We start from the raw sequence: 27,381 nt of genomic DNA on the forward strand, positions 1-27,381 counted from the left end.
AATCTAAAGCAGGGGTAAAAATCATGTGGTCCTCCTGATGTTGGATTGCATCTCCCAGCAACTTCATTCAGCATACCAATGTTGAGGGTTGCAATCCAACAATGCGGGGGGGGGGGGGAGTCTCATGATTCACATCCCTGGCCTAATCTTATTTCCCAAACCCATCAAGGCTAAATCCACTGAATGAACTGGTAAATCAAAACTTTTACCAGTTCCATTCCTTCAATAGTTCTGCACTAATGGGAGAAAGCGGTGATTGGATTTAGGTCAAAGTATTTACACACAAAATTTAAATGTCTAGATAATGGGGCATGAAAAATGGAAAGATCCTGTACCATTGTGATCAAACTGTGGTTTTTCTGTTGACTTGGAAAAATACTATTTTTTCTCTGTTCATGCAGTATGTAGGCTATGTATTATGAAAACATTTACAGGGAGGGCTAAGGCAACTTCCTTCCCTCTCCTTTGTGTGATGGTCTCTTAAAACTGATTGTGAGGAGCATAAGGGGATTCACACACGCATGCACTTCAGGGCATTTAGAGGTGGAACACGGGAGGAGAGAAGCATTCGTTTGGGCCACAATTTTCCCGCTACAGCTGTGGGGAATGTTTGAGGACTGGCAGTAGCTGGGCCCTGGAGGACTGTGCCACTTGTACTGAAGGAGGTGGGCTGTTGTGGCAGTCTTCTTGTTTGTTTTGTTGGGAAGAGAGGAGGTGTGTGTTCTTCTCTCTGTTAGCTTGTTGGCAACTTTTCTGTGGCATAGACACTTCCTCATGGTCAAGGGCCCTGTATAGTATATGGTGGTGGTGGTGGTTACAGGGCTTTTAAAGATGGCACTTAGGTGTTGGTTTCAATACTGTGTTTTCCCACCCCTTCTGTTTTGAGTACATATCAGATGTGGAAGCACCATTATCTTCCCTCCACTGTCCTTTATACTCCTGTTGTAATGTGAGTATAGGATCGCACTATTAGAAGTGTTAGAACCCATTTCCGTTTCTGGCCTGAGAGCTTTTTGGCCCATGGCTAATGAGCGAAGTTCCTAGAACCAGAGGAACAGTAGAGGAAAGAGTTTAGAAAAGTTGGACTACACAGTATGGCTTCCAGAAACCTCCAGCCAGGATTGGAACTGTACTCCCTCAAAGCAAATTTTCCAAGCTCTGGAAAAGGGAGTATAGCACCTGCAAACAGAAGAGCAACAAAACTCCTGCATCAACTTGGACCTTCACTAATTGTTATAAACAATTGCTTGATGCCCTACAATCCTGCAAACTACATTGCCATTTCATTTACCTATTCTATTTGTGTGGATATGGACACGTGTGTAAATGTCACACTGTTACAAGTTTACCCACTGATTCTTTTATATCTATATCTATATCAATTTATAGAAGAGAATGTAGTGGTTTGAGTGTTAGACTAGGACTCTGGAGACCAGAGTTCATATCCCTATTCACACATGGAAACCCACTGCTTGACTTTAACCAAGGCAGACTTTCTCAGCTGCTGATGAAGGCAATGCCAAATGCCCTTTGAAGAATTAGAGCCCAGAAAACCCATGGGGAGGGTTGCCATACTTCAGAGTCTTATGTGTCTTGAAAGCATATAGCAACCACTGTTTTATTGTCTTTAGCTAAAGGTCAGCTACATTTCCGTATTAGATAAAGAAAACAATTTTGTTGATTAAGTCTCTTTCATTTCTTATCATTTCTAAAGTACAGCGGGCCTTGATTTCTGTTGGGGCTTTGTTCCAGGATCCCCTGTGGATACCAAGAGTCCCATTAAACACAATGGTGTAGTGAAAAGGTGCCCCTTATGTAAAACAGCAAAATCAAGGTGTGTTTTTTGGAATTTATATTTTTTGGGAATATTTTCAAGCTGTGAATCTGTGGATAAAGAATCTGTGGATATGGAGGGCTTACTCTAAAACAAATTGGTCATAGCAACTATTGACCAGCAGATGGTAGTCAAGTCCAAGCTAGATGTACTAACACCCGACTACCACTTTGTTCCCAGTGTTTTTAAGTTAAGTCTTGCTTGAAGTGCTTTCAGTGGAAAAGAACAAGCAAATACATCAGGAAAAAAGAATGACATATTACACTGGCATATGAGCCCAGCCCGCTGAATTTGTCTTTCCACCACCTCCATCCAAGAGTGAACAGGCATTCTTCGCATGAGAGAAAGAATGGCATAAGCTTATTACACATTTCTATGTGTTTTTCTTTTTAATCCACTCAATCTTGACTTGCAGCAAAACATTCCCATTATGTTCTAATGTGCTCACAAACAACACAACAATGCCCCCTAACTGTAGATTGCGACCGTGGGGCCATTGTGAGCAATAAAGTAGAGGACACAACATCTCTCTGTGGTCTGATCCCTGTTTTTGTTGTTCTTGTGGGGTCTTCACCTATTACTAAATATGCACCAGACTAGAAGACAGGAATCACCTGTATACCCTATGTCCCCTGTGGAACTACCAGAAGCCAAAGAGGTGGTTGTAAGACGTTGTCCCAGACCACAGTAGAGGAATGTAGGCTGGGAGAGTGGACTAGATTACTGGAAACCTGTAATTAAGTGGAACAGCCTCTAATTAAATAGACAACCTCCCATTTTGGATTACAATACCCATAATGCCTGGCTGTTGGCCATACTGGCTAGGTCTTATGGGAATAGAAGGCTAAAACATCTGTGAAGTATCAAATTGAGAAAGGCTGAAATGGATGAATTAATGCGTCTTTAGGTAGTGGAAAGATGAAGGATGAAGTGCGTAGTTTTGGTTTCATCTTTGATTCTTCCTTGTCATTCATTCATCAGATCCAGGTCACTGCCAAATCTTGTCAATTTTTTCTTTATAATTTAACTAGAATTAGACCTTTTCTTTCAGTTTCTACTACCAAGACATTGGTTCACACATTGGTCGTTTCTCACCTGGACTACTGCAATCTTCTGCTGATGGGACTTCCTCTTGCCTGCCTTGGCCCTTTGTCCTCGGTGCAACATTCTGTTGCCAGGATCATCTTTTCAGCACCCCCCCCCCCTTTGCAATGATCACATTACTGTTGTTATCTTTTCATTGGCTCCCAATCTGTTTCAGAGTCCTCTATAAGGTCCTTTTGTTAAGTTTCAAAGCTTTACATAGTTTGATTCTTCCTTATCTTTCAGCACATTTCCCCTTACAATCCTGTTTGTGCTTTTCGTTCGAGGGACTCAGGGCTGTGAACTCAACCATGGGTTTCCACTTCCCACACTGCTCCCCACTCATGGAATCTCCTTTCCACACACCTCATTAGCAACTTTAAAGTCCATATTAAAGACGATTTTGTTTAGAGAAACTTTCCAATTTGCAATCTGATCTTTGGCTGCTGGCACTATGTATGGATATCTACTGTTTGATAATTTAGTGTTTTAATAATATGTTGTTTATTCTATAATTCTTCCTTTTGTTTTAGACTGTTTGAAGGCAGGCTTTTATTTGTATTTTGATACTTACTTTGTACAGCGCTGTGTAAATTTATGGCACTTTATAAATATATTTAATAATAATAATAATAATAATAATAATGCAAAGGCATTTTAAGAGAATTAAAATATCAAAATGTAATTAATCATCTGGCTTTCCCCTTCCAGCAAGCCCAGGGGCTGTTTTGGGTGAAAGATAACAATAGCATTTCATCTAAATTCAAAATGCAAAAGTAGTCCACACTTAGAGTGGAGGGGGGAGGGGGGAGAGAAGAAGAGGAGATGGAATCTTACACTTCTCCGTAGGGTCAGGCAAAAGCAGATGGCTGCAGCTTCTACTAGCTTGTCTGTTCTTCTTAATAACTTTTGTTATCTGCACCACACACTGGTGTTGCTTGGTCACACATGTCTTGGTTTTCATCTGTGAAATCTTGGAAGGTATGCATGCAGAGGACATGTCTTTAAAATATTAAATCTCTCCCCATGCCACTTTTCCTCTCCCCACTTTTAAAAAATATTGCCTGGGATTGCACAAATTTGCAAAAGATTTTTGACTGGTCCAATATATGTTACTACAGTATGGATTATGCTTTTAATATGGATAGTGCATATAACAGTAAATTCAATATTATATTTTTAAAAACTGTGTTTCCTTCCTGCCACTTTTAAATGTAAACTAGAGACAAGCAGAATTAAAAGGGCACTTCCGGGGGAATTTCTTCTACACCTTGTGATGAGAAGTTTTTGATTACAGTTTGTGTTGGGAGGTAGCCAAAAGTGGATATGACAGATAGCTATTATCAGCCATGGTGTGTGCAACAATTAATTTATTTTTGGCCACTGACTCCTCTCGTTAAGTGGGTCTGTTGCTGGTTTTGGAAGCACTGTTCCATTTGGCCAGAGACAACCTGCAGAATGAAAGGAATTAGTGGGTGTGCTAGCAGTGGCACTTTCATACCCTCTTCTACACTCTTAGAAATTATTCTCTGTTTTTGGTTGTGACACAGCCTTCCAGTCACGGAAGCCTTATATGACAGACAGGTGTGGGCAACTATGGCCCTTCAGTTGTTTTTGGACTTTTAATTTTTGTCATCCTTGGCTGCTAGCTGTGCTAGCAAGGGCTCATGGTGGGAGCTGTAGGCCAAACATATCTGGAAACCCATAGTTGTTCAGAGGTGCTATGCGGAATTAATGGAGGGGCTGGAGATATATGGATGTTACGCTAGAATAAGGCCAACAGATCTCACATGTGTCAGAGGGGGAAAGACTATGACAGATTTTTTTTTAAAAAAAGCAAAATAAAAGCAATGGTACATCACCCCCCCCCCCCCAACATCAGCACCAGGAGCACAGGCAGCAAGCACACAGCTCCTGGGGAAAATCTCAGAGATTTTAACTTGCGATGTATAAATATTTTAGATGAGAGGGAGCCTGAACTATTGAGCTATTGTTTTGTGTGTGCATGTGTGTGTGTAAAAACTATTGGAAAGAGGGTATTGATGTAAATTTACTAAGAAACAATGCTAAAATGGTTGTGCACTTCAGGTGTTTATTTTGGCTCCTGCTATGCATATTTTTGGTGCACATCAAAGCATATACCCTGAGTAAGGTCCTTTATCCCATCACTTCTGTCTAAAGGTAAATCTACAATGTAGCAATAATGCAGCTTGAATCACTTGTACTGCATCCTACAAACATCCTATAAATCTCTGTTTTCTCTGAAGATGCCAGCCACAGATGCTGGCGAAATGTCAGGAAGAAACTCTTCTAGAACATGGCCACATAGCCAAAAAAAAACCACAAAAAACTATCCTATAAATCCTTGGATTTGTACTTTTGTGAGGCACCAGCACTCTTTGTCAGAGAAGGCAAAAGACCATGTAAAACTACAAATCTCAAGCCCTCCATTCAATGGAGCTATAGCACTTAAAGTGGTGTCAAACTGCATTATTTTACAGGGAACATGCTCCCTAAAGCAGGGGTGCCTTTGAGAGGACAGAGAGCCATGGCAGTTCTCAGAATCACCCAGATTTATGAGATTTGTCTCCATCTCCTACAGGATCAATGAACATGTGGAACATCAGGGAGAACACAAGGGTGTGTAGTGCATGCCAAGTTGTTTTGTGAGGGCAAATTGCTCCACTTGTTTCTCCATCAATCAGTTAATAATAATAATAATAATAATAATAATAATTATTATTATTATTATTATTATTTATTTATTTATAGCTCGCCCAATCACAAAGAATCCGGGCGGGTTACAACAATAAAATACATCAAATTACAATAGAGTTAAAAAATCAAACCCTAAACCTACCCCCCCCCCCCCATTCCCAGTACTAAAACAGAATTAAACAATAATAGTATAAAAACATTAAAAACATTTTAAAAGGCAGAAACATAGGCAGGGAAGAATAGACAAATGAGGGGACAATATCTCTATATCTGGGGAGGGTAACTAAGTTGGAAAGGCCTGCTGGAAGAGATCCGTCTTGAGTGCTTTCTTAAAAGCTGTCAGAGTGGGAATGCGACGGATCTCCTCCAGCAGGTTGTTCCATAGTTTAGGATCAGTAGTAGAGAAGGCCCTGTATCTCAACTGTTCCCCCTTTTCTCCATTCTGCGGTTATTGGGAAAGAGGTAGCCCACCCGTCTCTTCTTTTGTTCTATAAGGAGGTCCACATTTTTACGTAAAGAAAAACCCTCTTTGCCACTATGAAGGCTAAATCCTCAGTCCAGAAATAATCTGGTTTGACATTACTTTAACTGCTATGGAATTCTGGGAACAGTAATTTGGTGGGTGGGTTATTTTTGCAGTGTTGATGCAGCTGAAATTGGTTGTGATCCACAGGTTGAGAATCACTGATGTAGATGTTAAAAAGCATAGAGGACAGGACTGAGCCCTGAAGGACCCCACAAGCCAATGACCAAGGAGTCAAACAGGTATCCCCCAGCACCACCTTCTGAGAACGCACCTCCAGGAAAGAGTGGATTCACTGTAGAACAGTACCTCCAAGCCCCATTCCAGAGATGCAGCTCAGAAGGATACCATGGTTGATGGTTTTGAGCACCGCTGAGAGGTCCAGCTAAACCCCCAGCATCACCTTCTGAGAATGCCTCTCTAGGAAAGAGAGGAACCACTATAAAACAGTGCCCCCAAGACTCATCTTGCAGAGGGACCCAAAAAGATACCATAGTCTATGGTATCAACAATTTCTGAGAGGTCCAGCAGCAGAACCAAGAGAACCATCTCTCCCTGTCCAGTTCTCTGCGTGGGTCATCCACCAAGGTGACCAATGTGGCTTCTGTCCCATAGCCAGGTCTGAAACCAGACTGATATGGATCTAGATATTCCATCTCATCCAGGAACTTCTGGAGTTGAGAGTCCACCATACGCTCTAGCACCTTGTCCAGAAATGGGAGACTAGAGACTGCTCTGTAATTATCTAATACAGTAGGTTCCAGGGAAGTTTTTTTTCTTCCAAAAGAGGTCTTTCCACAGCCTCTCTTAGGCATGTTGGGACCCTGCCTTGCTGTAAACAGGCATTAATCACTTTCCCTTACGCATTCCACCAGCCCTCCTTTGACCTGTTTAATAAGCCAGGAAGGGCAACGGTCTAGAATACATGTGGTGGCCCCTCACCTCTCCAAGTAACCTGTCCACATCATCAGACTATACAAATTGAAAAGTAGCCATCAATACTGGACAAGTAGGGGCCAAGGTTATATCCAACGAAAATGTATCAACTAAGTCAGAGTGAATTCGAGCAATTTTATCAGAAAAATAGTGGGCAAATTCTTCACAGCAAGCTGTTGAGTGGCTTAAGTTCTCCTCAGGACCAGATCGTAACAGATCCCTGACCACTCAAAACAGCTCAACTGATTGGTTCTGTGTATACCTACCCAGAGTGCAGTGTAGAAGAAAGGTGAGTTCTAATGATTTGAGAAGTAGCAAAACAGAAAGCAGCTGTAAGTTACCTGAACACAGATCATTCTCCACTCCAGTAGGATTTCTTGTCTAATAGAAAAACTAGAAGCCTTTTTTGCTTCTTGTGTTGCAATTTCACCTGATTTGCTGCTGTTGGGAAGCTGAATCCATTTAGCAGCAGCTTTTGATAGTTTGGTGGTTCCTAGTCTAGTAAGCAGAGAAAGCTATTGCTCATAAAGGCTTGGGGTATAATTTAATATTGGGTCTCTCATGCACTGCAGCCTTTGGTGGCTAAAGGGTAGAGTGTATAATTGTTTTAAATAGAGAAATATAGAATTTATTTATCTATTTAAGGGGTTTATATCCCACCTTTCTCCCAAAATGAGATTCAAAGTGGCTTACAATGATGTAAAAAGGTAGAACTAAAACATTGATCACAAAAGTTAAAAATAATTAACTATATGTTTCAAACATCATATTTTTTACCCTCTCAGGGTTAGTAGGTAGTGATTTATCACCTCCACTATGGTAGTTTAAAATTTATGGCTTTTTTTCCTCTCCTCCTAGCAAAGACTCTAGTTTTTTATACAGTTAATTAATGAAAGTCCCGCAAGTACAGTAGACTTAACAGGTATGTGGCCTTTATACTTTCAGCAAGCAATGATCTGCTTTAATATTTGATAATATGTTCTATTTATTAATTTTGTTCTCCATTTTGTATTGTTAGGTCTTTTCTGTATTATAAGCTAACATGGGCTTAAGAGTGGTCTAGAAATGTTGGAATAAATATGGTGTTCTGTGTTATGATCCAGCATGGGGTTAAACGTGATCTAGACATGTTGAAATAAATATGGTAATAACTTCTGAAGGAACAGACATGTTGGAGTGGTGCAGCCAAAATAAACAGTCCTTTGACAGCATAAAGACTAACAGTAGTCAGAATATTATCCTTGCCTAAGTTTGTGCAGTTACATTTATTTCAACTTAATTGTTTCTTTAAAGCCCTACATGGCTTGGGCCCGAGTTACTTGCAGGAGCGCTTCTCCCTACACTATCCGCCCTGCACTCTTAGAACATCTGGGAAATTCTTGCTAGAATATTATAATAAGAGGCTAATGACAACTTCACATAAGGCATTCACTGCTGCAGCCCCAAGATTATGGAATGACCTACCGGAAGAGATCCGTCTCATTACTTACTACCTTAGAGGCCTTTAAGAAGGTACTCAAAACGGATCTCTTCCAGCGGGCTTATCCACTGAATTCCATATAAAAAGGTTATGACAACTGCTCTTCCTTGACTTTGATTGTTGGCTAATGGACGAATTGTAATTTTTAGAGAACTAATAGGAATTCTTGGTAAATTCAGTGTTAGTATTTTATTGTTGTATTGATTGTAAATTGTACTAAGTGTCTTTTAAGGCTGTAATCCCGCCTCCATGTAATCCATGGATTCTGCTACCACAGATTGAATATATCTCTATCTATCTATCTATCTATCTATCTATCTATCTATCTATCTAAGGCAAGCCTTGATTTTGCCATTTTTTAAATAAGGGACACCTTTTTATTATATCTTGTATATTATGGGACTTGAGCCAGCAAGGATTTTGGTATCCATGGGGCGTCCTGGAACCAAACCCTAGCAGATACCAAGGGCTCACTGTAGATGGAGCAATCATGGGAAATGCGGGACCCTTGAGAACAGTGCTTTTGAGGTTATCAGATGTAGGGAAACAGGATTCCCATCAGAGACTAGTACCTTGTTTGTTCCCATTTGCTACAACTTTTTCTTTCCTTCCTGCAAACTTAGTGAACCAGCAGCCATTCCGGGACCACCACTTGGAATAGCACTGCTCCAGAACAGGGATGGCAACTGTGTGCCCCTTCAAAGGTTGAACTGCAACTTCCAGCATTCCTCACAAATTTCTGTGCTAACTATGCAGCTGCTGGGAGTAGCAGTTCAACAAGATCTGGAACGCCATGCATTTCCCACTACTTCTGTAGATGCTGTTGGAATCCAGCTCCCATCAGTCCTCACTATTGGTTGTACTGGGTAGTGTTGATGGGACTACCTTCCAAAAACATCAGAAGGGCCCCATTTCCCCCACTGTAAATGACTTAAATGTTGATCAGCAGCAGGTTCTTGTAACTGATCCAAGTTTTACTTCCCAGATTTCTCATAAATTCTAACTACACAAATAGCAGTGCTGGTCTTTCTTAGTGAAATGTTATAATTAGACAAAGCTGAAATATTGTGAACCAGCACTGCACTGAGGAATTTGCGGCAGGCTGACAAGAGCATAGAATCATAGAATTGGAAGAGACCTCAAGGGCTATCCAGTCCAATCCCCTGCCATGCAGGAACTCACAATCAAAGTATCTCTGATAGATGGCCATCCTGCCTCTGTTTAAAGACCTCCAAAGAAGGAGACACCATCACTCTCCGAGGGAGGGTTTTCCACTGTCAAACAGCTCTTACTGTCAGGAAGTTCTGCCTAACACTGAGATGGAATCCTTTGCTCTTGTGTCCCAGTCTTGGGTAGCAGAAAACAGGTTTACTCCATCCTCACAATGACACCCCCTCAAATGTTTAAACAGGGCTATCATTATCATCTCTTAACCTTCTCTTCTCCAGACTAAACAAACCCAGCTCCCGTAGGACTCAGATTTCCAGATCTTTCACCATTTTGGTCATCTGGACACGCTCCACAGTAAGCTTTAATTTATAAGAGATTCTCTCCAAAACTGTATAATTTGGTTAAATACACAGGCAATGCAATTTTAAATGTATTTTCTCAGACATAATGACTTCTGATTTAGCTAGGGCTTCTTTTGTAAATGATCATAGGACTGCAGTCAATATGTGTCATGTAAATGGCGGGGAGGTGATTTGGAGTAGTACGACTGTGTTGTGTTTTGTTTTTATTGTCTGGTTGATAGCTTCGCTTCTTATCTGTGAGTTAGGTTTTCAAATTTAAGAGAGAATTTATTTATTTAATTCACTTAGCCCGCTTGCTTATACATATACTTAAGTAGAAATTAGTATTACTGCTTTAGCCAGAATTGTTTCATTTTAATCAACTGATAGTGAATTAATGTATGCTTTCACCATAATGATGCTGCTTTTAAAAGTGTTGTATAAGTGTTCCTTGCACCATTTCCCTTTCTCTTATTCTTTTAGTTGCTGTAACTTGGATAGTTTTTTTTAAAAAAAGTTTAAAATGGAATAAATGAAAGAAAGAGTTTGGTTCATTCTTGCTTGAGGTTTGGATGAATGGAGAAGAATAATGTCTGGAAGTGTTCCATTTATTACAATTTTTGTTTGAAACAGTAAAAGATAAATGGCAAGAATATGGGACTTGAGTGCTCACTGACAGTTGAAATGCAGGGCTTGTTACAGAGAGTAACTCATGTTGTAGAGGAAAATAATCAGCAAACATATTCTTTTAAGTATCACTGAGGAATAATATGTGTCAAATAGTAAATACTAGATGTAGACTGGAACTCAGTAATCCAATGGATTTATATGTGTCCTAGATAAAGCAGTTATCAGTTTTAATTAATATAACTTTGCACCCTGTAGATGAGCTACACTTATTTCACTTTTGTGTTCTTACTTTACATATAGAAGTTTTATGGTACAATCTCAATCTCTGTTTAGATTTAAGCCCTTTAAAGTTCAATAGGATTTACTTCCAAGGACGTGTGTGTAGAATTGCAACCTTAAAATACTATGTAGTTGGTTTGAACTCTATTCTGACAATGATTCAATGCAACTTAGAATGGTGCTTTTATCCTTTGCAGTAGCTATTTAATAGTCTTCTTTTTGCAAGCACAGGAAGATTGGTCTAACAGAAAAGAGATGCATTTTACCTTTTGAAGTGATTGTTTATATTACTAATGTACTCCTCTGGCAAGGCAAGTTGCAGTTTAACACACCTTATCCAATTTAAGAGATAAGGTTGTATATTCTTTGACCTTGGCAATTTTCCATTAAAAGGGAAAGGTAACAAATTTTATTAGACTGGTATAAACTGTAGGCCATTGTAAGCATGCACAGTACTGTATATAGCAAGTTAATCTGTCATAAAAGTCTGTGTATAAATTATTAGGCTGACAAGTCATTGGAAGGTGTTCTGGATTAGCAGTGGTAAAACACTTAATGTAGAAGGTGTTGGGTTCAATCCTGGGTGTTTCCAGGGTTCAGTTCCTTTCATTCCTAGTTGAAAAACCAAAACAAAACTCAGCAAAGGAGAGAGGGTTGACACTAGAGCTGGATTATTGGGCTGGGAAATGGTTTGATAAGATCAAATAACTTTATATGAGCAAAAGCTTTTCGACCAAACTGGCAGTTGCTTTGAATCAGAAGTGCTTGGCTATGTTGTGTACGCTTAACTCCACTACCATGGCCTGTGAACATTTTTAGCGGAGACTGAAAATGTTTTAAAATAATAATAATAATAATAATAATAATAATAATAATAATAATATAAAGATTTATTTCTAGCCCACCCAATCACAAAGAATCCGGGTGGGTTACAACAGTAAAATACATCAAATTACAATAGAGTTTTTTTAAAAAACCAAATCCTAGACCTACCTCCCCTCCATCCCAGTACTAAAACAGAATTAAACAGTAATAGTATAAAAACATTAAAAACATTAAAATCATTAAACAAATAAACAAAAAATAGGCAGAAAGATAGGCGGGGAAGAATAGACAGATAAGGGGACAAATATCTCTATATCTGGGGAGGGTAACTAAGTTGGAAAGGCCTGCCGGAAGAGATCCGTCTTAAGTGCTTTCTTAAAAGCTGTCAGAGTGGAAATATGACAGGTCTCTTCCAGCAGGTCGTTCCATAGTTTTGGAGCAGTAATAGAAAAGGCCCTCTGGGAAACTGATGTTAGCCTAGATTTTTTTGGCTGTAATAGATTTCTTCCAGAGGACCTTAGTGTGCGGGACAGACAACAGGGAAGAAGGCGTTCCCTCAAGTACTGTGGGCCCAAGCCATGTAGGGCTTTAAAGGTAATCACCAACACCTTGTACTTTGCCCGGAAACTAATAGACAGCTAGTGCAGGGACTTCAAGACTGGTGTTATATGGTCATTCCTAGAAGTTCCCATAATCAATCTGGCTGCCATATTTTGTATCAACTGAAGTTTCCGAACTTGGCACAAGGGTAGCCCCATGTAGAGCGCATTGCAGAAGTCCAGGTGAGAGGTTACCAGTGCATGCACTACTGTTTCCAGGTCCCTCGGCTCCAGGAAAGGGCGCAGTTGGCATATCAGACGCTCCTGACTGTCGCATCCACCTGAGCTGTCAGTTGGAGCGATGAGTCAAGGAGCACCCCCAAACTGCGGACTGAATCCTTCAGGGGAGGTGTGACCCCATCCAGAACTGGCTGACACAACTCCATTCCTGGATTCGGGGTTCCTATAGCAAGTACCTCCGTCTTACCTGGATTCAGCTTGAGTCGGTTTTCCCTCATCCAGTCCATTACCGCCCCAAGACAGGCATTCAGAGGAGAGATGCCATCCTTACTCACTGCTTCAGTCTGAGACAAGGGCCGGTTACACACCGGCACTTTAGTGCGTGACGAGCACGCACTAGGATTACAAAAGGGCGGTGCTTCCACACCGCCCTAACCCTAGTGTGTGCCCGTCACGCACTAAACGGCGGCGGCCCTTCCATATGGCCGCTGCTGTGAGGACGTCACGGCCGCGCCGCCTCTAGACGGGGCGACGCGGACGTGACGTCCTCAATCCGCGGCAGGGCGCCTAGGGCGCCCTTTCTGCGGACCAGGAAGGAGCTCCGTTTTGGAGCTCCTTCCTGGTCCGCGGCGCCGCTTTGCTTCGCTGGGCGCAGCCTTCAGACGGCTGCACCCAGCAGAGCAAGGGAGAAAGGGGCCAAGCGGTCTTTTTCTCCCCCTCCCCGCCGCCGCGGGGTGTCCTTGGGGCTTGAAGCCCCAAGGACACCCCTTTTCAGGCTGCGGGGAAGCGGCATTTTGCTGCTTCCCCGCAGCCCGAAAAGCGGTGGATCGGGGCCTCAGCAGCTGCCAGTGTAGCCACTGAAGCCCCAATACTCCGGGGAAAGGGGCGGGTCCAGACCGCCCCAAATGGGTAGTCTATAACCTGCCCTAGAGAAATATATTTGGGTGTCATCAGCATACTGATTTAAGTAAGGACACCTCTAACATTCTGATGAGTAGCAACAAAAGTCATAAAAGTGGTGTTTGTTGTGTGCTTTCAAGTCAGACTTATGGCAACCTTAAAGCAAACGTATCATGGAGATTTCCTGGCAAGATTTATTCAGAGGTGTTTTTCCTTTGAAGCTGAAAGAGTGTGAGTGGCCCATGGTCTCTCAGTGGGTTTCCATGGCCGACAGGGATTCAAACCCTAATCTCCAGAGTCATAGTAAACTACACCATGTTGGCTCTCCAAAAGTAGTAATGCCTGACTCTTTGTAGACTGAAGAGGAATTTAGATAGAAGTTAGATCAACCGATTACAATGGAAGAACTACAATAGGCAATTCAACTGGCTAAAAATGATAAAATATATACAGTATGTAGTGGAAAGAGATGGTTTTACAGTACCAAACTTAAAGTTGCATTTTGAAGCCAGTTCTTTCATATGGTTAAAACATTGGATTAAACTAGAAGACAAAAAGCTACTAAAATTAATTCTGTACCACCAAACTGGGACAAAATGTAGAAAAAATGTAGGACAAAATTTAGGAGATTCAAGAAAAATGGAGGATACAGCCCGCCCTTGCTTTACGCGGGGGATCTGTTCCAGACTCCCCCATGTAAAGCAAATAACACGTATGCTCAAGACCCATTTAACTGAATGGGGCTCGTGCATGTGGCAGTGTGGCGGCACACGCACACCACGGGCGCACACCCCATTAGTCACAATGGCACACGCTGCCCCTTACACCCTATGCACTCCTGCGCGGCTTTCAGCATATGCTGAAAACCGCACATAGCATGCCCGCGTATGATGCAGGCCCACTATACAACCAACTAAAAGCCAAAAATATTAATTTTTAAATAAAAAAAATAATATAAATCTTTATATTATAGAGATCTTGTTGCACCTCTGAGGCTAAATGCATCTGAGGAAGTGCAGCAGGAGGCAGTGGTGGAGGAGGACCAGAGTTCAATCCCTTCCTTGGGCATTAAAAAACCCACTGGGCTACTCATACTCTCTCAGCCTCTAGGGAAGGTGAAGGCAAACCCCCCTCTGAACAAATCTTCCAAAAAACCTTTAAGTCAATCAGCCTCAGAGAACAGCAAGGGTAAACCCCCTCTGAACAAATCTTCCAAGAAAACTTTTGGGTAAGTCACACTCTCTGAGGAAGGCAGAGGCAAATCCCCTCTGAACAAACTTTCCAAGAAAGCCTTGGGCAAGTCACATTCTTTCAGCCTCCGAGGAAGGCGAAGAGAAACCTTATCTGAGCAAACCTTCCAAGAAACCCCTTGTGCAAGTCACACTCTCTCAGCCACAGAGGAAGGCCTGGCCCATGGGGACAGAGGAGCTAGAAACCCTCCCCCTGGCTGCAGTCTCAGTCTCCCACAAACATTTCCGCTAGCAGGCCTGTTGGGAAAGGGAGGCCAAGCCTGGAGGAGACTGGAGACGAGACACAGAGCTGAGAGACAAGAACTGGGAGTCCGTGACAGCTGTCTAAAGCGGGATGGGACATTCCAAAGGCTAAAAAACCGGGGATCTCCTGCCAAAATCCGGGATATGGCAACCCTATTCTGAATTAAGATTTGGTTTCCACACCTATTTATTTTATGAGAAATTACAGGTCAATCGTGACTTTAATAACCATTTTATTAGAGCAGCTTTATACAGAGTGTGGAAAAAATATAGAAGAAGAATATGGCCACAACTGCCTTTATTGTTATCATCCCTTGAGGCTTTATTTAGAATAGACTCTCAGAGGAAAGAAAAATGGTTTACCATATATACTCAACTATAAGTCGACCTCATGTATACGTCGAGGGTAGGTTTTGGGGCCAAAATGATGTATTTTGCTATGACCTGTGGATAAGTCAAGGGTGAAATTTAGGGGCATGTAACAAAGGACCTAAAGGATGAAGCAAAGCAAAACAGTGTCAAAGAATTTCCAAAATTCCAGCAGATATAACTCTTTGTGCTTATTTTTAAGACTGGATGGATAAGAGAATAGAGGGGTCAGTGCTTCACATACTATACTCTTGCATTTCACCAGGAGATGGTTCCTTCTTTTAAACAAGAGGTAAGATACAGTGCTTACATTGACCCATGGATAAGTTGACTCAGGATTTTTGGGTCAATTTTTGACATAAATTTCTAGACTTGTACTTGAGTATATACAGTAAATATAAACCCTGGTGACGCAGTTGTTAAATGCCTGCACTGCAGCCACTCAGAAAGCATAAAGTTGTGAGTTCAATACCAGCCAGGGGCTCAGGGTCGACTCAGGCTTGCATCCTTCCAAGGTTGCTAAAATGAGTACCCAGCCTTTGGGGGGCAATTAGCTTACACTATGTAAACTGATTAAGGAGTGCTTAAGTGCACTGATAAGCAGTATGGAAATGTAATTGCTATTGCTATAATGAAATCCTAAAGAAAGACCAGAATGGATATGAAATGAAATCATTAGAACAAATCAGATCAGAAGACCAAAACTGTGAATGGTTTTTGTACCACCAGTTGAAATCTAGATTTAAAATGAATAAAAAACCCAACGGGGGTTAGCAAATGTTAAGACTGATCTGAAAGAAATCGTTTGGTCAGAGAAACCTGTCATGCTATCAAGAATATACAAACAATTGTTAGAAACCTATATGGAAGAAGACATAATAAAAGAACATATGATTCAATGGGCAAAGAATTGTAGGAAAGCACTGGAATTATCACAGTGGGAGAAATCTTGCAATAAAAGGCTAAAATATTCAGTTAGCCAAGATGTAAAAGAAAATTTACATCTAATATAAATATGTAAATATAAATATAAAATCATATATAGATGACACTTTTCTCCAGACAAGATAAGTTAAATATATAGAAATGAGGAAAACTTATGTTGGAAATGCGGGAAAAGGAACCTTTTTTCATATATAGTGGGATTGTGTAGAGGTAAAAAGATTTTGAAATAAGATATATGAAGGTATAAAGGAAATATTAGAAATTGATTTGGAATTTAGATCAGAAGTTTTGCTTTTGAAAATGATAGAAGAAAACATTGAAGAAAAGTACGCTAAAATCATTTTTATATGCTAACAGCAGCTAGGTTTAGTGTATGCAAGACACTGGAAAGTAAGAAAAGAAATACAAATTGATGAATGGGTCCTTAAATTATTTGATATGATGGGAGTAGATATTATGTCAAAAATACAAATGCAAATGAAAATATGAAGGAAACCAATACAGAAGACTAGGATAAAATATGTGTATATATAAAGAAGAAGTGGCCGAATATCCCAATTATGGATAAAGTGGGAGAAACTGGAAAAGAATAAGAAAAGAAATGAAGTAAGATTGTGGAACTTATATAATAGCTTTTATTTTATTATAAGTTGATATGCTCATGTAGAGACAGGAAGGGTAAACTGATTAAAAGAGCTTTGTTTTGAAGGAGATCCGCAAAATGTTAAGAATGTATGTATGAATCAGTGAAAGGTGGATAATTGGAAGTCTTTGTGAGTGTGTTGTGAGGTATGTCTGATTGTTTATGTGTAGTGTTTAGTGTTTGTAATGTTTTGTGGCTTATTGTATGTATGATTATTGTTATTCTTTTTTATCTTAATAATTTTTTAAAAATCTATCACATGACTTTTCCATCATCAAGCTGGGCTTGCCATTGAAACTTCTGCAAAATATATAATTTTGTTTCAAGGGTTATAAGGACAACCCCTTTGGTTGTGAAAGGTCTGCTAACTGCCAGGTATCTCCAAAGTTGAGCATGTACATGCATGTATACTACCACATTGTGCATGAATGTTCTGTGTTTTGCATATATGACATACATGGTATGTGTTACTCACATGCCATGCCTCAGAGGCTTATATACCCCATAGCTTTTGCAGTCCTCTGCAATCTGTCCAGTTTGTACTTTTGAGATTAGTGCTGTGCATGCAAACCTTCTTTTAAAGCCTGTGTCTCGCTTCTCTGCCTTCTCATTGCAACTTGTTGTAATAATTTCCTCCCTCCCTCACCTCACCTCACCCCACCCCCAGCGTATGTTTTGCCTAATGCAAATTCCATCCGTGAGATAGGGAAGAAAGGAAGGGATATGTGAGGGTCTGAGGTCAGAACTGGAGGGTATTCTCTCTTCAGCCTCCTTTCTCTCTCTGCTTTTGTGCCTTCGCTGTATTGATGAGTTTTGCTGAATTATGCCTCCCAACAGGCCACCACACAATTCCCTGGCCCTTGGTTCCTTCTCATAGATGCTTCCCCAGTCTGATCAGTCGGGAAGTTTAAATCCCCAGCTTCCCACCTCAGATGGGCTGGGGAGCTCATTACGGCAAAAACGTCTCTCATCAGCTGTCAGTGCAATGACAGAGGCCAGCAAGCAGCACCAAGGAGCCATTGGCTGCATCAGATTTGAAGTGTTGTGGGGAAGAGTGGGCTTCACACAGATGGTTCTAGGAAAGTGTCAGTATTTATTGGTTTCATGGGCCTTTCATGGCTGTCTGCAAATGGGAAATAAAGTCAACAGCAGGTATATTTCTCTACAGCATGGATAAACTACATGTCTGTGCATGATGTTCATAGTGACATGTATGTTACATATGTCTGCATGTCCAGAGATGTTTGCTACTAGACTGGTGTTCCAGCTTGCGGGTCATATCAAGGCAACTGTGCATCACTGTGATGCTGCATCTGGGAAGCTAAGAGAAATTGATTTGTGGAGCTTGGGTGGTCCAGTGCATGTGAGAGATGTGCGGACTTAAATGTAATGCTTCAATAGGAGGCCCCTGTGTGATGTCTTTGTACTGTATTATCTGCTGCAGTTTAGTCTAAATGTTGTGCATGAGAGATGTGCCTTCAGGTGGACCATCCATCCAGAGGCATTTTTATGCCTTGCCTTTCCCAGCATTGATCAGCCCTGAGAAGGGGTACACAAGAGAAGTGTAATTGTAGGTGACAATGGAAATCCCAAAAGGAATACAGGGAATCATGCTCTCTCTCTATTAAAAGAGTTGTCAGGCCAGAGTCCCTGGGGGTGTCCATTCATATGTGAATAGGGCAATGTGATTAAGCAGGAGGGAATTCAGAAATGGAGTGCCTGGGCTTCTCTACTTTTGACAGCAACCTCCATACTTTGGGACATAGATATATACATGTGATTTACTGAGCCACTTTGATGTAGTCTGTGGTTGCAGTGGTTAAGTGTGTTGTCCCCACTGAACCATGAAACTCACTTTAGGCCTGTCACTCTCTCTGAGCCTGCTCTTACGTCACAGGATTGTTGTGAGGGTGGATTTGGAAATGGAGAGCTGTATATGCTCCAGCTTTGAGATCACTGGCTTTAAGGTAGGCTGTAAATGTAAGAAATAAATAATAATCAACAACAGAATCTGTGTGGTGAAAGTAAAAAAACAACACAACAGTATGAGCCAAGAGCTTATGCAGATGATTTTATGTTAATGACACAAAAAACCATTGGACTCAATGAAAGCTCTTTTGGAAAATAATCAAGGTGTCTGGGACATTATATTATTGTGTTATTGTTTTTAACTGTATTGTTTTAATCTGTATTGTTGTATATTATTATTATTGTTGTGAACCGCCCTGATGTTTTGAAGGGCGGTATATAAATAACGTTTTTATTTATTATTATTATTTATTATTATAGGAAATTGTGACAAAGCAAAATTGCTAACAAAAAATATGACTTCATAAGAGGACAGTGTACTAATTGCTCTTTCAGATTTTAAAGTGGAAAAAAGTGGATTAAATATTTGGGAGTTACGATTACAAAGAACAGCAGTTTATTATTTCAAAATGACTATGAAATAGAAAAGAAATAAAAAGACACCCTAGAAAAATGTGGAAAATTAAATATATACCTTTTGGCTAGAATTGCAGCAATAAAAGCAAATATTTTGCCAGAGCTTTTATTTCTCTTTCAAATGATCCCTATTATAAGAAATGGAATAACTTTTCTGTAATGGTAGCAAGAGGTTTCTAGATTTGTCTGGCAGGCAAAGAAACCCGGAATAAATCTTAAAACACTCTATGAAGCTAAGGAAAGTGGTGGTTTGGGAGTCCCTGGTGTTAAATTGTATTACAAGCCTTGTTGTTCTGTTTGCAGGAATGGATATTGCTTAGAGATGTGAGGCTCTTAGTACTTGAGGGCCATAATTTAAGATTTGGTTGGCATGGTTATCTTTGTTATGATAAAGTTAAGGCACATGATGAATTTTAAAATCATTATATTAGAAAGACTTTCCTAAGGGTTGGTATAAGAATAAATATAAACTTTTTCTTAAGGTATTATTAGCTACCTCACCACAGGAAGCCTTTTTTTTAGAGGAAAAAAGGGGTAAAATTAGAGATGGCTGCTCTATGACCTTTTGTATTTTGAACAAGATGGCTGGAAGATTAAATCAAAAGAGATGATTCTTAAGGAAGGCAGTGATCTTAACTGGTTTGCTTGAATGCAACTTAAGGACAAATTTAATCTTGAAAGAGGTTAGAGAAAATTAGTTGTGTAAAGACGCTGACCATGTAATTTAAAAAGTGTATAAATGGTTTCTGAAACTAGAGGCAGAAGATGAGTTTAGAGAAGAGTAAATGATAAAACGGGCAAACATTTTGGGCATAATGTCCATATGGATGTATGGGAAAATGTGGTCCAAAGATATAAAATTTACTCTCTACAATAATTTAAAAGAAACCTGTATAAGATGTTAACCCAAATAGCCCCAAATAAACTGTTGAAAATAGCCCAGGATGTTTCAAATGAAAGTTGGGGATGTCAAGATAAGGAGGGTTCCTTTTTTGATATGTTGTGGATTCGTAAGAAGGCAAACAGTTACTGGTCTAAAATTCTAAATATAGATTTTGTAAGGTTACCAGAAATATATTTTTTGGGCATTATGGATAAAGAAATGGATCGTAAATATGAATCAGTTCTTCAATAAATGACATCAGCTGTTTGCTCAAGCCTGGAAATGAACAAAGCACTGATTATGGAAGAATGGGTTGTTACAGTTACTGAGTTAGTCCAGGTTGGCCAAACTGACATGGGTTCTAAAGGATTAGCAAATTTAGGATGTTTTTAAAAAAAAGACTGAAGCCATTCATGGATTTTTGGCGCAATAAACACAATCTAATAATATAATAATCTGTGGCTGTGGATATTAGTAATTCAAGTAGGATTATTAAATTTGATCTGTAATAGAAGAATAATGTTTTTCTGTTTTTCGTTTTCTTGTCATTACATTCAGGATGGGGGGGTTAAAGTGTATTAACATTAGATGTACAGCATGTCTCTTCTTCTTCCGCTTCTTTCCAATCCTTCTTTTCTTTTTCTTCCTTCAATTTCTTTATCTTTGATTGTATATTATTTTGATTGTAAATTGGACTGTTTGTACTAAAAATGAATAAAAATTAATCTCATAAATAAATAAATAATAGATGAGCGTTTGAAATTACCTATTTGCTATATTTTATAGAAGGGCAATGGTGAACCATCTCTGAGTATTTCTTGCCTAAAAAAACCTTATGAAACTCATGAGGTTGCCATAAACTGATGGACAGCTTGAAGGCACATACTGTAACATTACTTTTCAAGGGACATCACATATTTGGTTACATGCCTACACTGTAGAATGTTATGTTAGTTTTTGAGGAGACCATGTGGCTGCCCATCCGGAATTTGATGCTGTTTGGTTATCTCTTCCTCCCTTCTCTTTTACTTGCCACTCCAAATACACAAAATGTGGTTTATTCTATATTTGCAGCAGAATGAGATGAAATATACGACTTTGACTGTAAGTGAGGGATTACAGTGTTGATTTCTTCTCTATATTAAAAGAAACACAACAGACAATGGAGTTTATCACATTGGCCCTAAAATGGGCTCTGTGCATTCTAAAATGTGCACGCGCGCGGGTGCGCACGAAACGGGATGGGGCCAAGAACCTCATTTTATCGCATGCTGGAACGCTGCCTTTGCCACTGGGCATTCCAATTGTGTCCCCGTTCAGTTCTAGAGGGCACCATTTCTGAGAACTGTTCTAAAGCGTTCTCAGAAATGGCGCCCTCTGGAACTAAACGGGAACGTAATTGTAATGCCCGGCGGCAAGGGCAGCGTTCCAGCGTGTGATAAAATGGGGTTCTTGGCCCCATCCCGTTCCATGCGTGCCCACACGTGTGCATATTTTAGAACGCACTGGGCCCATTTTAGGGCCAGTGCGATAAACTCCAATGTTCTACAGAGAGGGCTGTGATGTCACCTTGATGCACAAAGGTTTTGGTTTTTTTTTTGGTCCATGTTTGCTCCTCACACAGTTTTTGTTTGTTTGTTTTGCATTTAACACAAGGGAACACTAAAAATGGTGAAGTAGAGCAAGTGTAACATGGGAGTTGTGTTGTAGAATGGAAGATAATAAGTACCTTTAAAAGGCAGACTCAGAAATTTCTTTATGTTGCTTTCATTATTTCTTACAAAACATAGTCCCAAACTTGATTTGAAAAAGGATAGACAGATAGCTGAGATGATCAAAAACCGGAATACTCCAGCTAATACAAAATGTTGTTGCTCCCCACTACCCAATTTTGGCTGTACCAGTCAGTGTCTGCTAAAGAATTCTATGGCAGTGTAAATAGACTGAGGGAAGATATCTCTTATAAAGAATTACTCTTGAGCCTGGGAAAACAGGAATGTGCAAATATGTGTCCAGAAAGTGTTTATGCTTCTGTATGGGCCTTTGCTCCTGTAGCTGTGGTGTCTGTATGCATGCAAGTGTTTCTGGGATCGCATATATGGTGCATATGCATGCAAATGAATGTGTTACTGCTTAGTAAATAACAGTATTTGCATTCAAGAAATGCAGTGTTCATTGAACTGACACCAGCAAAAGACAAGATGTGAGTCAAAAACCAGAGTATCTTTATTAACCGATAAGACACAGTTTCTATTAATTTAAAGACACAGAGTTGAGTGGTCCCAGCAGCGTTCACATTCCTGGCAGCAAAGCCATCCTGAGGCTGAGTTTACAGCCATGGCCCGGGGCCTCTCTGGCAGATTTCCATCTACAGTATGTACTAGGCACTGTCCAGCTCTTCAGTGGATTTCAAAACTGCTAATGAAAGAAGAGACATACATGCAGGGGGTGGGGGTGGGAGAACTGTGCAAAATAGCAAGGCTGCAGTGTGGTCCTCCATACAGCAACCACCAGCAGCAGAAGGATTCTTTCTCTATCCATGAAAGAATGAAGAATGGAAGAGGCAGAGGGAAGCATTATGAGAATGGAATAGTCAAGAAGAAGATATGCAGGGCACAAATATAAATGTGCAAGAAAAAATTATATGCAGCATGTTTGTACACTAGTACATCTGCATTCACTTACTTACATGAGTGTGTTTGCAGACTGAGGTGCTATAAAAATTAATCACACAGCCATACACAAATACGTTTGGGCTTTTATATTCTACCCTGTGGATGTTAGTTTGTGTATGATCTCCATTTTGGAGCTTCTCCTTTTTATCTCACTATACTTTCAACCCAGACCCTCAAGTTCAAATACAGAAATGAAAATGCCTATGTACATGGCATGCTTTTGTATGGGTATGTGTATTTTTGAGTGCCACCCCAGACAGTCACATCTTCATGTATTATTTACTGGGCTGGAAGAGTCCCAGAGTGGTCACAGAGAACTTTTAATTATTATTTTTATTGGTGTTTCAGAATATGAAATGGAAATGATGAATTCAGTTTTCTGTAGGGCTGTTTCTGATCTGGCTGTGGCTGTGCAGCATTTCATTTCCTTCTCCTTCCTATTAAGCCTGGGACCTACTACAGATGCATCCCTGCTCGCACGCATGCAAAGCAATGCTCTAGGCACCATGAATTCACATGAATTATAGTTTAGCAGCAGCAACAATTTAACATGACCATTCTGACATATGCAAACACTTTCAAGTATGTGCACACATAACATACCTAGTGAAAATGCAGGTGTTCACATCTCAGGGGAGGAGCAAAGTCACAAGTGCAAATTAACCCACCATTGGAAAAGGAGCTAAAAGATTTAGGTAGGTCTAGAGATGTGTGGAATGAAACAGAGGAAAGCTGTTGCCATGTTATAACCTACAAGTAGTGTAACGTTGCCTCTTTCCTTTCTCATGTGCTTCCAATGGGAGAACCTGAAGTAAGAGAAAGAAAAGCTTTGTATGTGTGTTGATGTGTGCATGAGCCGTCAGGGATGCACAGGGATACATATGTGTACACTTGAAGTAATGATGTGATGACGTTAATTTTTAATAAATATAGTCTGAGCTGTAATGCTGCCTGAAAAAAGCCTAAATAGAGCACCATTCTCTTCTAGATCATCATTTAATTGATTCAGACACCAATGCTTGCTTTTCACTTGTGGTGTTGCCTGAAGCAAGTTGCTGAGCTCATCTGCATGGCATGACTGCCCTCTTGCAGGAGTGCATGGCTGTGATGTTGTTTAAGATAACATCTAAAGTTGTCCTTGTATGTGTTGAGGTGCTTGTGATGTTCTAATGACAGAGATGAAGCGTGGTTCTGGAGTTTGGGGAGTAGGGAGGTTATGCATTGTAATGGACCTGTGGACACAGTGATAGCAATGGGGCATGGATGAGGTTTTACTGGTAGGTGTTACATACCTAAAATCTGATTATAATGGTGTATGCTTAGGAGCTGGTTGTTTTGTCCTGGGGAAGTGGCGATTCATACAACAGATACTGTGGGACATGAATTAGTGGCGCTCCTTTATGCATGTGGAGGCCTTCAAGGACACACCAGATTCTATTATTTGACAGAGCCTTAATAGCCTCTACTGATTCCAGGGTGGCAGCAATGATGATACAGAAACTCTTTGGGACATATTCTTGTCTGATTTAGTATGCTTCCTCTTTCTGCCATAGAGGGATTACCATTTGCTGTATAAGGATCTGCAGCACAGACCGGTGCAATCAGTGTTTATTGTCTCAATGCAAGAGATGATTGCAGTGAGATATTTACATACAGAGGTACATAGGCCTCTGACACTTGTCCCATTTTAGGGTACATATGAATATTATTTTTATCTATCTATCTATATATATATATATCTTCATGCGGGTGGACAAAGGGACACCAAGTGGGCAGCTGCCCTGCTAACCTGTGGATAAATTTACAATAGTAAGAGGGAAACAGTCTTTCAATGTCCAGTTTGGTACTTGAAACATTATTTGGTAACTGTTCAATACAGAGAATGGGTGGGGAGACAGGGCAAGGACAGATGAGAAAGGCTGAGTTTTTTTTTGCATTGTTTAAATTCAGCAGGCTCAAACTGTGAAAGCCCCAGTATAAATAAGCAAAATTTTAATTCCACATCCTTCCAATTGCTGATATGGAACCTGCCACCAGAACTGTATCCTCTGAATTATTGTAGTTGTGTTGCGTGAGAGGGCACACAAATTCCTACACAGGATGGAAGTGGGCAAATCAATGCCCATTCAAACTATCTCTCATTTGATCCTGCTTTTTCCACTTTCCAGTCGGAAAAGGACTGACTTTTTGCACTGAATAAAAAGGCCAGCGGCTTTTTCTGCAGGATAAATTTATTATCCACATAGTTACCTTTCCAACTGACATCTGTTCAGTGGGAAAAAACTGTATCTGTGTGTGTATGGGATATCTTGAACAAGTACATTGTATTTGTGTGTTGGGTTGGAAGAAAGAGATGAACGCACAAGGTCCAAAAAACGGACTCCAGCCCACTTAGCCAAGAAGCTCACTGGATGACCTTGGGCCTGTCACTATCTCTCACTGTCACAAACTACCTCACAGGGTTGTTGTGAAGATAAAATGAGGCTGGAGGGAGAGATCACACAAGCCACCCTGAGCTTGCTGGAAGGAAGATACTGCATGAAATGTAATAAATAAAATATTTCTTGTGAATGTTGACAGCAGAGGGGTACTAATGGAGCTGTCCCTCTTTAGCTCTGGGTTGCCTTAGAGCTATCCAGGGAAGAGGGATGACATAGAAATAGAATCCCACACCCAGTTTGCCATGGGTTTGGACCCCATACTGCATTCATTGCCCTTCCCTTCAAAGGAGGCATACCCCAAACCTGGATTTGGCCTCTTCTCAAGACCATTGCTTCTACTGACCAGGGCCCCACCCATGATGATATTAGATTACCCTGGGTCCATCCCCTCCCTGGTTTCCCCATGCACCATAAATCCCTTAATTCACCCACCCTCCTAGCACTGTTATTGACCCAAGAAGAGAGGGCAGCAGAATAGCCACCTCCTCAGAGTTATGTTTTTTCCTGTTCCAGCCTCCAAGGATTGGAAGTGGCAGAAGGGACCCCCACCCCAAGGATCCAGGGAGGTGGAAAAGCCAAGGAGAAGAAAAACTGACCTAGGGGGGAAAGAGTGTTTTGGGTAGGCAGAATGGGAGTTGGGGGGCAGAAATAGGGAGCCAGGTGGAAGAAGGCTCAATCTGGGTAGATGATGAACCCTGAGAAGGTGCTGTACTTGTTGGTATTGCCCCCATGCACCTTCCCTCCATCCAGCTTGATGAAGACTTCATCGCCAACATCCAGGTGGAGGATCACACTGTTGCTGGCGTAGTCATAGTTCTGATCAGCATCCTGTGCAATGGCACTGGCACGGACCTGGGAGTAAGAAAAGGAGGTCAACAAGCAGTGGAGAAAGAGAACACATACCAATGGATTCAGATTACAAGAAAAGAGATTGCACCTATCATTAGGAAAAACCTTTTCACTGTAAAAGCTTTTTGATGGTGGAATAGATTGTTTGGGTGGGTGATTAACTCTCCATCTTTAAACAGAGGATGGATGGGCATCTTTCAAAAGTGCTTTAGCTGTATATGGGACTTGGGGGAATTGTTATCCAGTGGTTCTGGTTTTTCTTGGAGGGGCGAATTCAGATGGTGGTGCTGTATGACTGCATTGGTCTGCAGGGCCCCACAGGGTTCTCTTTTGTCCCCCATGCTGTTAAACATCTACATGAAACCACTGGGAGAGGTCATTCAGAGGTTTGGGGTATAGTGTCACCATTATACTAATGACACCCAACTCTATCCTTTTCATCTGATTCTAAGGAAACTATAGTTTTTTGTGGGTTTTTGGGGCTATGTGGCCATGCTCTAGCAGAGTTTCTTCCTAACGTTTCGCCAGCATCTGTGGCTGGCACCTTCAGAGAAAAGCCTTCGACTTCTAAGGAAACTGTTTCAGTACTGTACCAGTGTTTGTAGTTAGTAATGGACTGGATGAAGGCAAACAAATGGAAATGTAGTCCAGACAAGACAGAAGTGTTCCTGGTCAGCAGAAAGGCAGATCAGGAAATAGGGCCTTTGTTGTGCTAGATGGGTTTACGTGCCCCCTGAAATTTCAGGTTTGCAGCTTGGGTGTTCTCTTAGACTCTACTTTACATGGGGCTGCCTTTGGAAACTGGAAACTTCAGCAGGTTCAAAACTCAGCAGCCAGAATACTGACTGGGATCAGTTATAGAGAGCATATAATTCCCTTGTTGAAAAAACTTCACTGGCTACTAGGTCATTTCTGGGCACAGTTCAAACTGCTGGTCATGACTGACAAATCCCTCAACACAAGAGAGCTTTCAAAGTGGCTGCTCCCATTCTCTGGAACTCCCTTCTGCAGGAGGCTAGGCTGGTCCCCTCCCTGCTTTTCTTTCACCGACAGGCAAAACCCTTTATATTTCAGCAGATATTTAATATGTACCGTATATACTCAAGTATAAGTTGACCTCATGTATAAATTTAGGGCAGG

The 27,381-nt window shown here is 40.8% G+C and overlaps 1 protein-coding gene across 1 annotated transcript in view; it reads right to left on the reverse strand.

The window, feature by feature from the left end:
- Window positions 1–23,052: 23,052 nt before the first annotated feature.
- C1QL4 (complement C1q like 4) overlaps window positions 23,053–27,381 on the reverse strand; it is a 29,859-nt gene continuing 25,530 nt past the window's right edge. The window contains exon 2 of the mRNA XM_089508188.1: window positions 23,053–26,244. Coding sequence (XP_089364314.1) covers window positions 26,065–26,244 — 180 coding nt within the window. The 3' untranslated portion in view covers window positions 23,053–26,064. The remainder of the gene's footprint in view (window positions 26,245–27,381) is intronic.

This window comes from Sceloporus occidentalis, unplaced genomic scaffold (assembly GCF_023333645.1).
Source record: "Sceloporus occidentalis isolate IW3139 unplaced genomic scaffold, rSceOcc1.0.p SCAF_1, whole genome shotgun sequence".
In the NCBI taxonomy this organism is placed as follows: domain Eukaryota; kingdom Metazoa; phylum Chordata; class Lepidosauria; order Squamata; family Phrynosomatidae; genus Sceloporus; species Sceloporus occidentalis.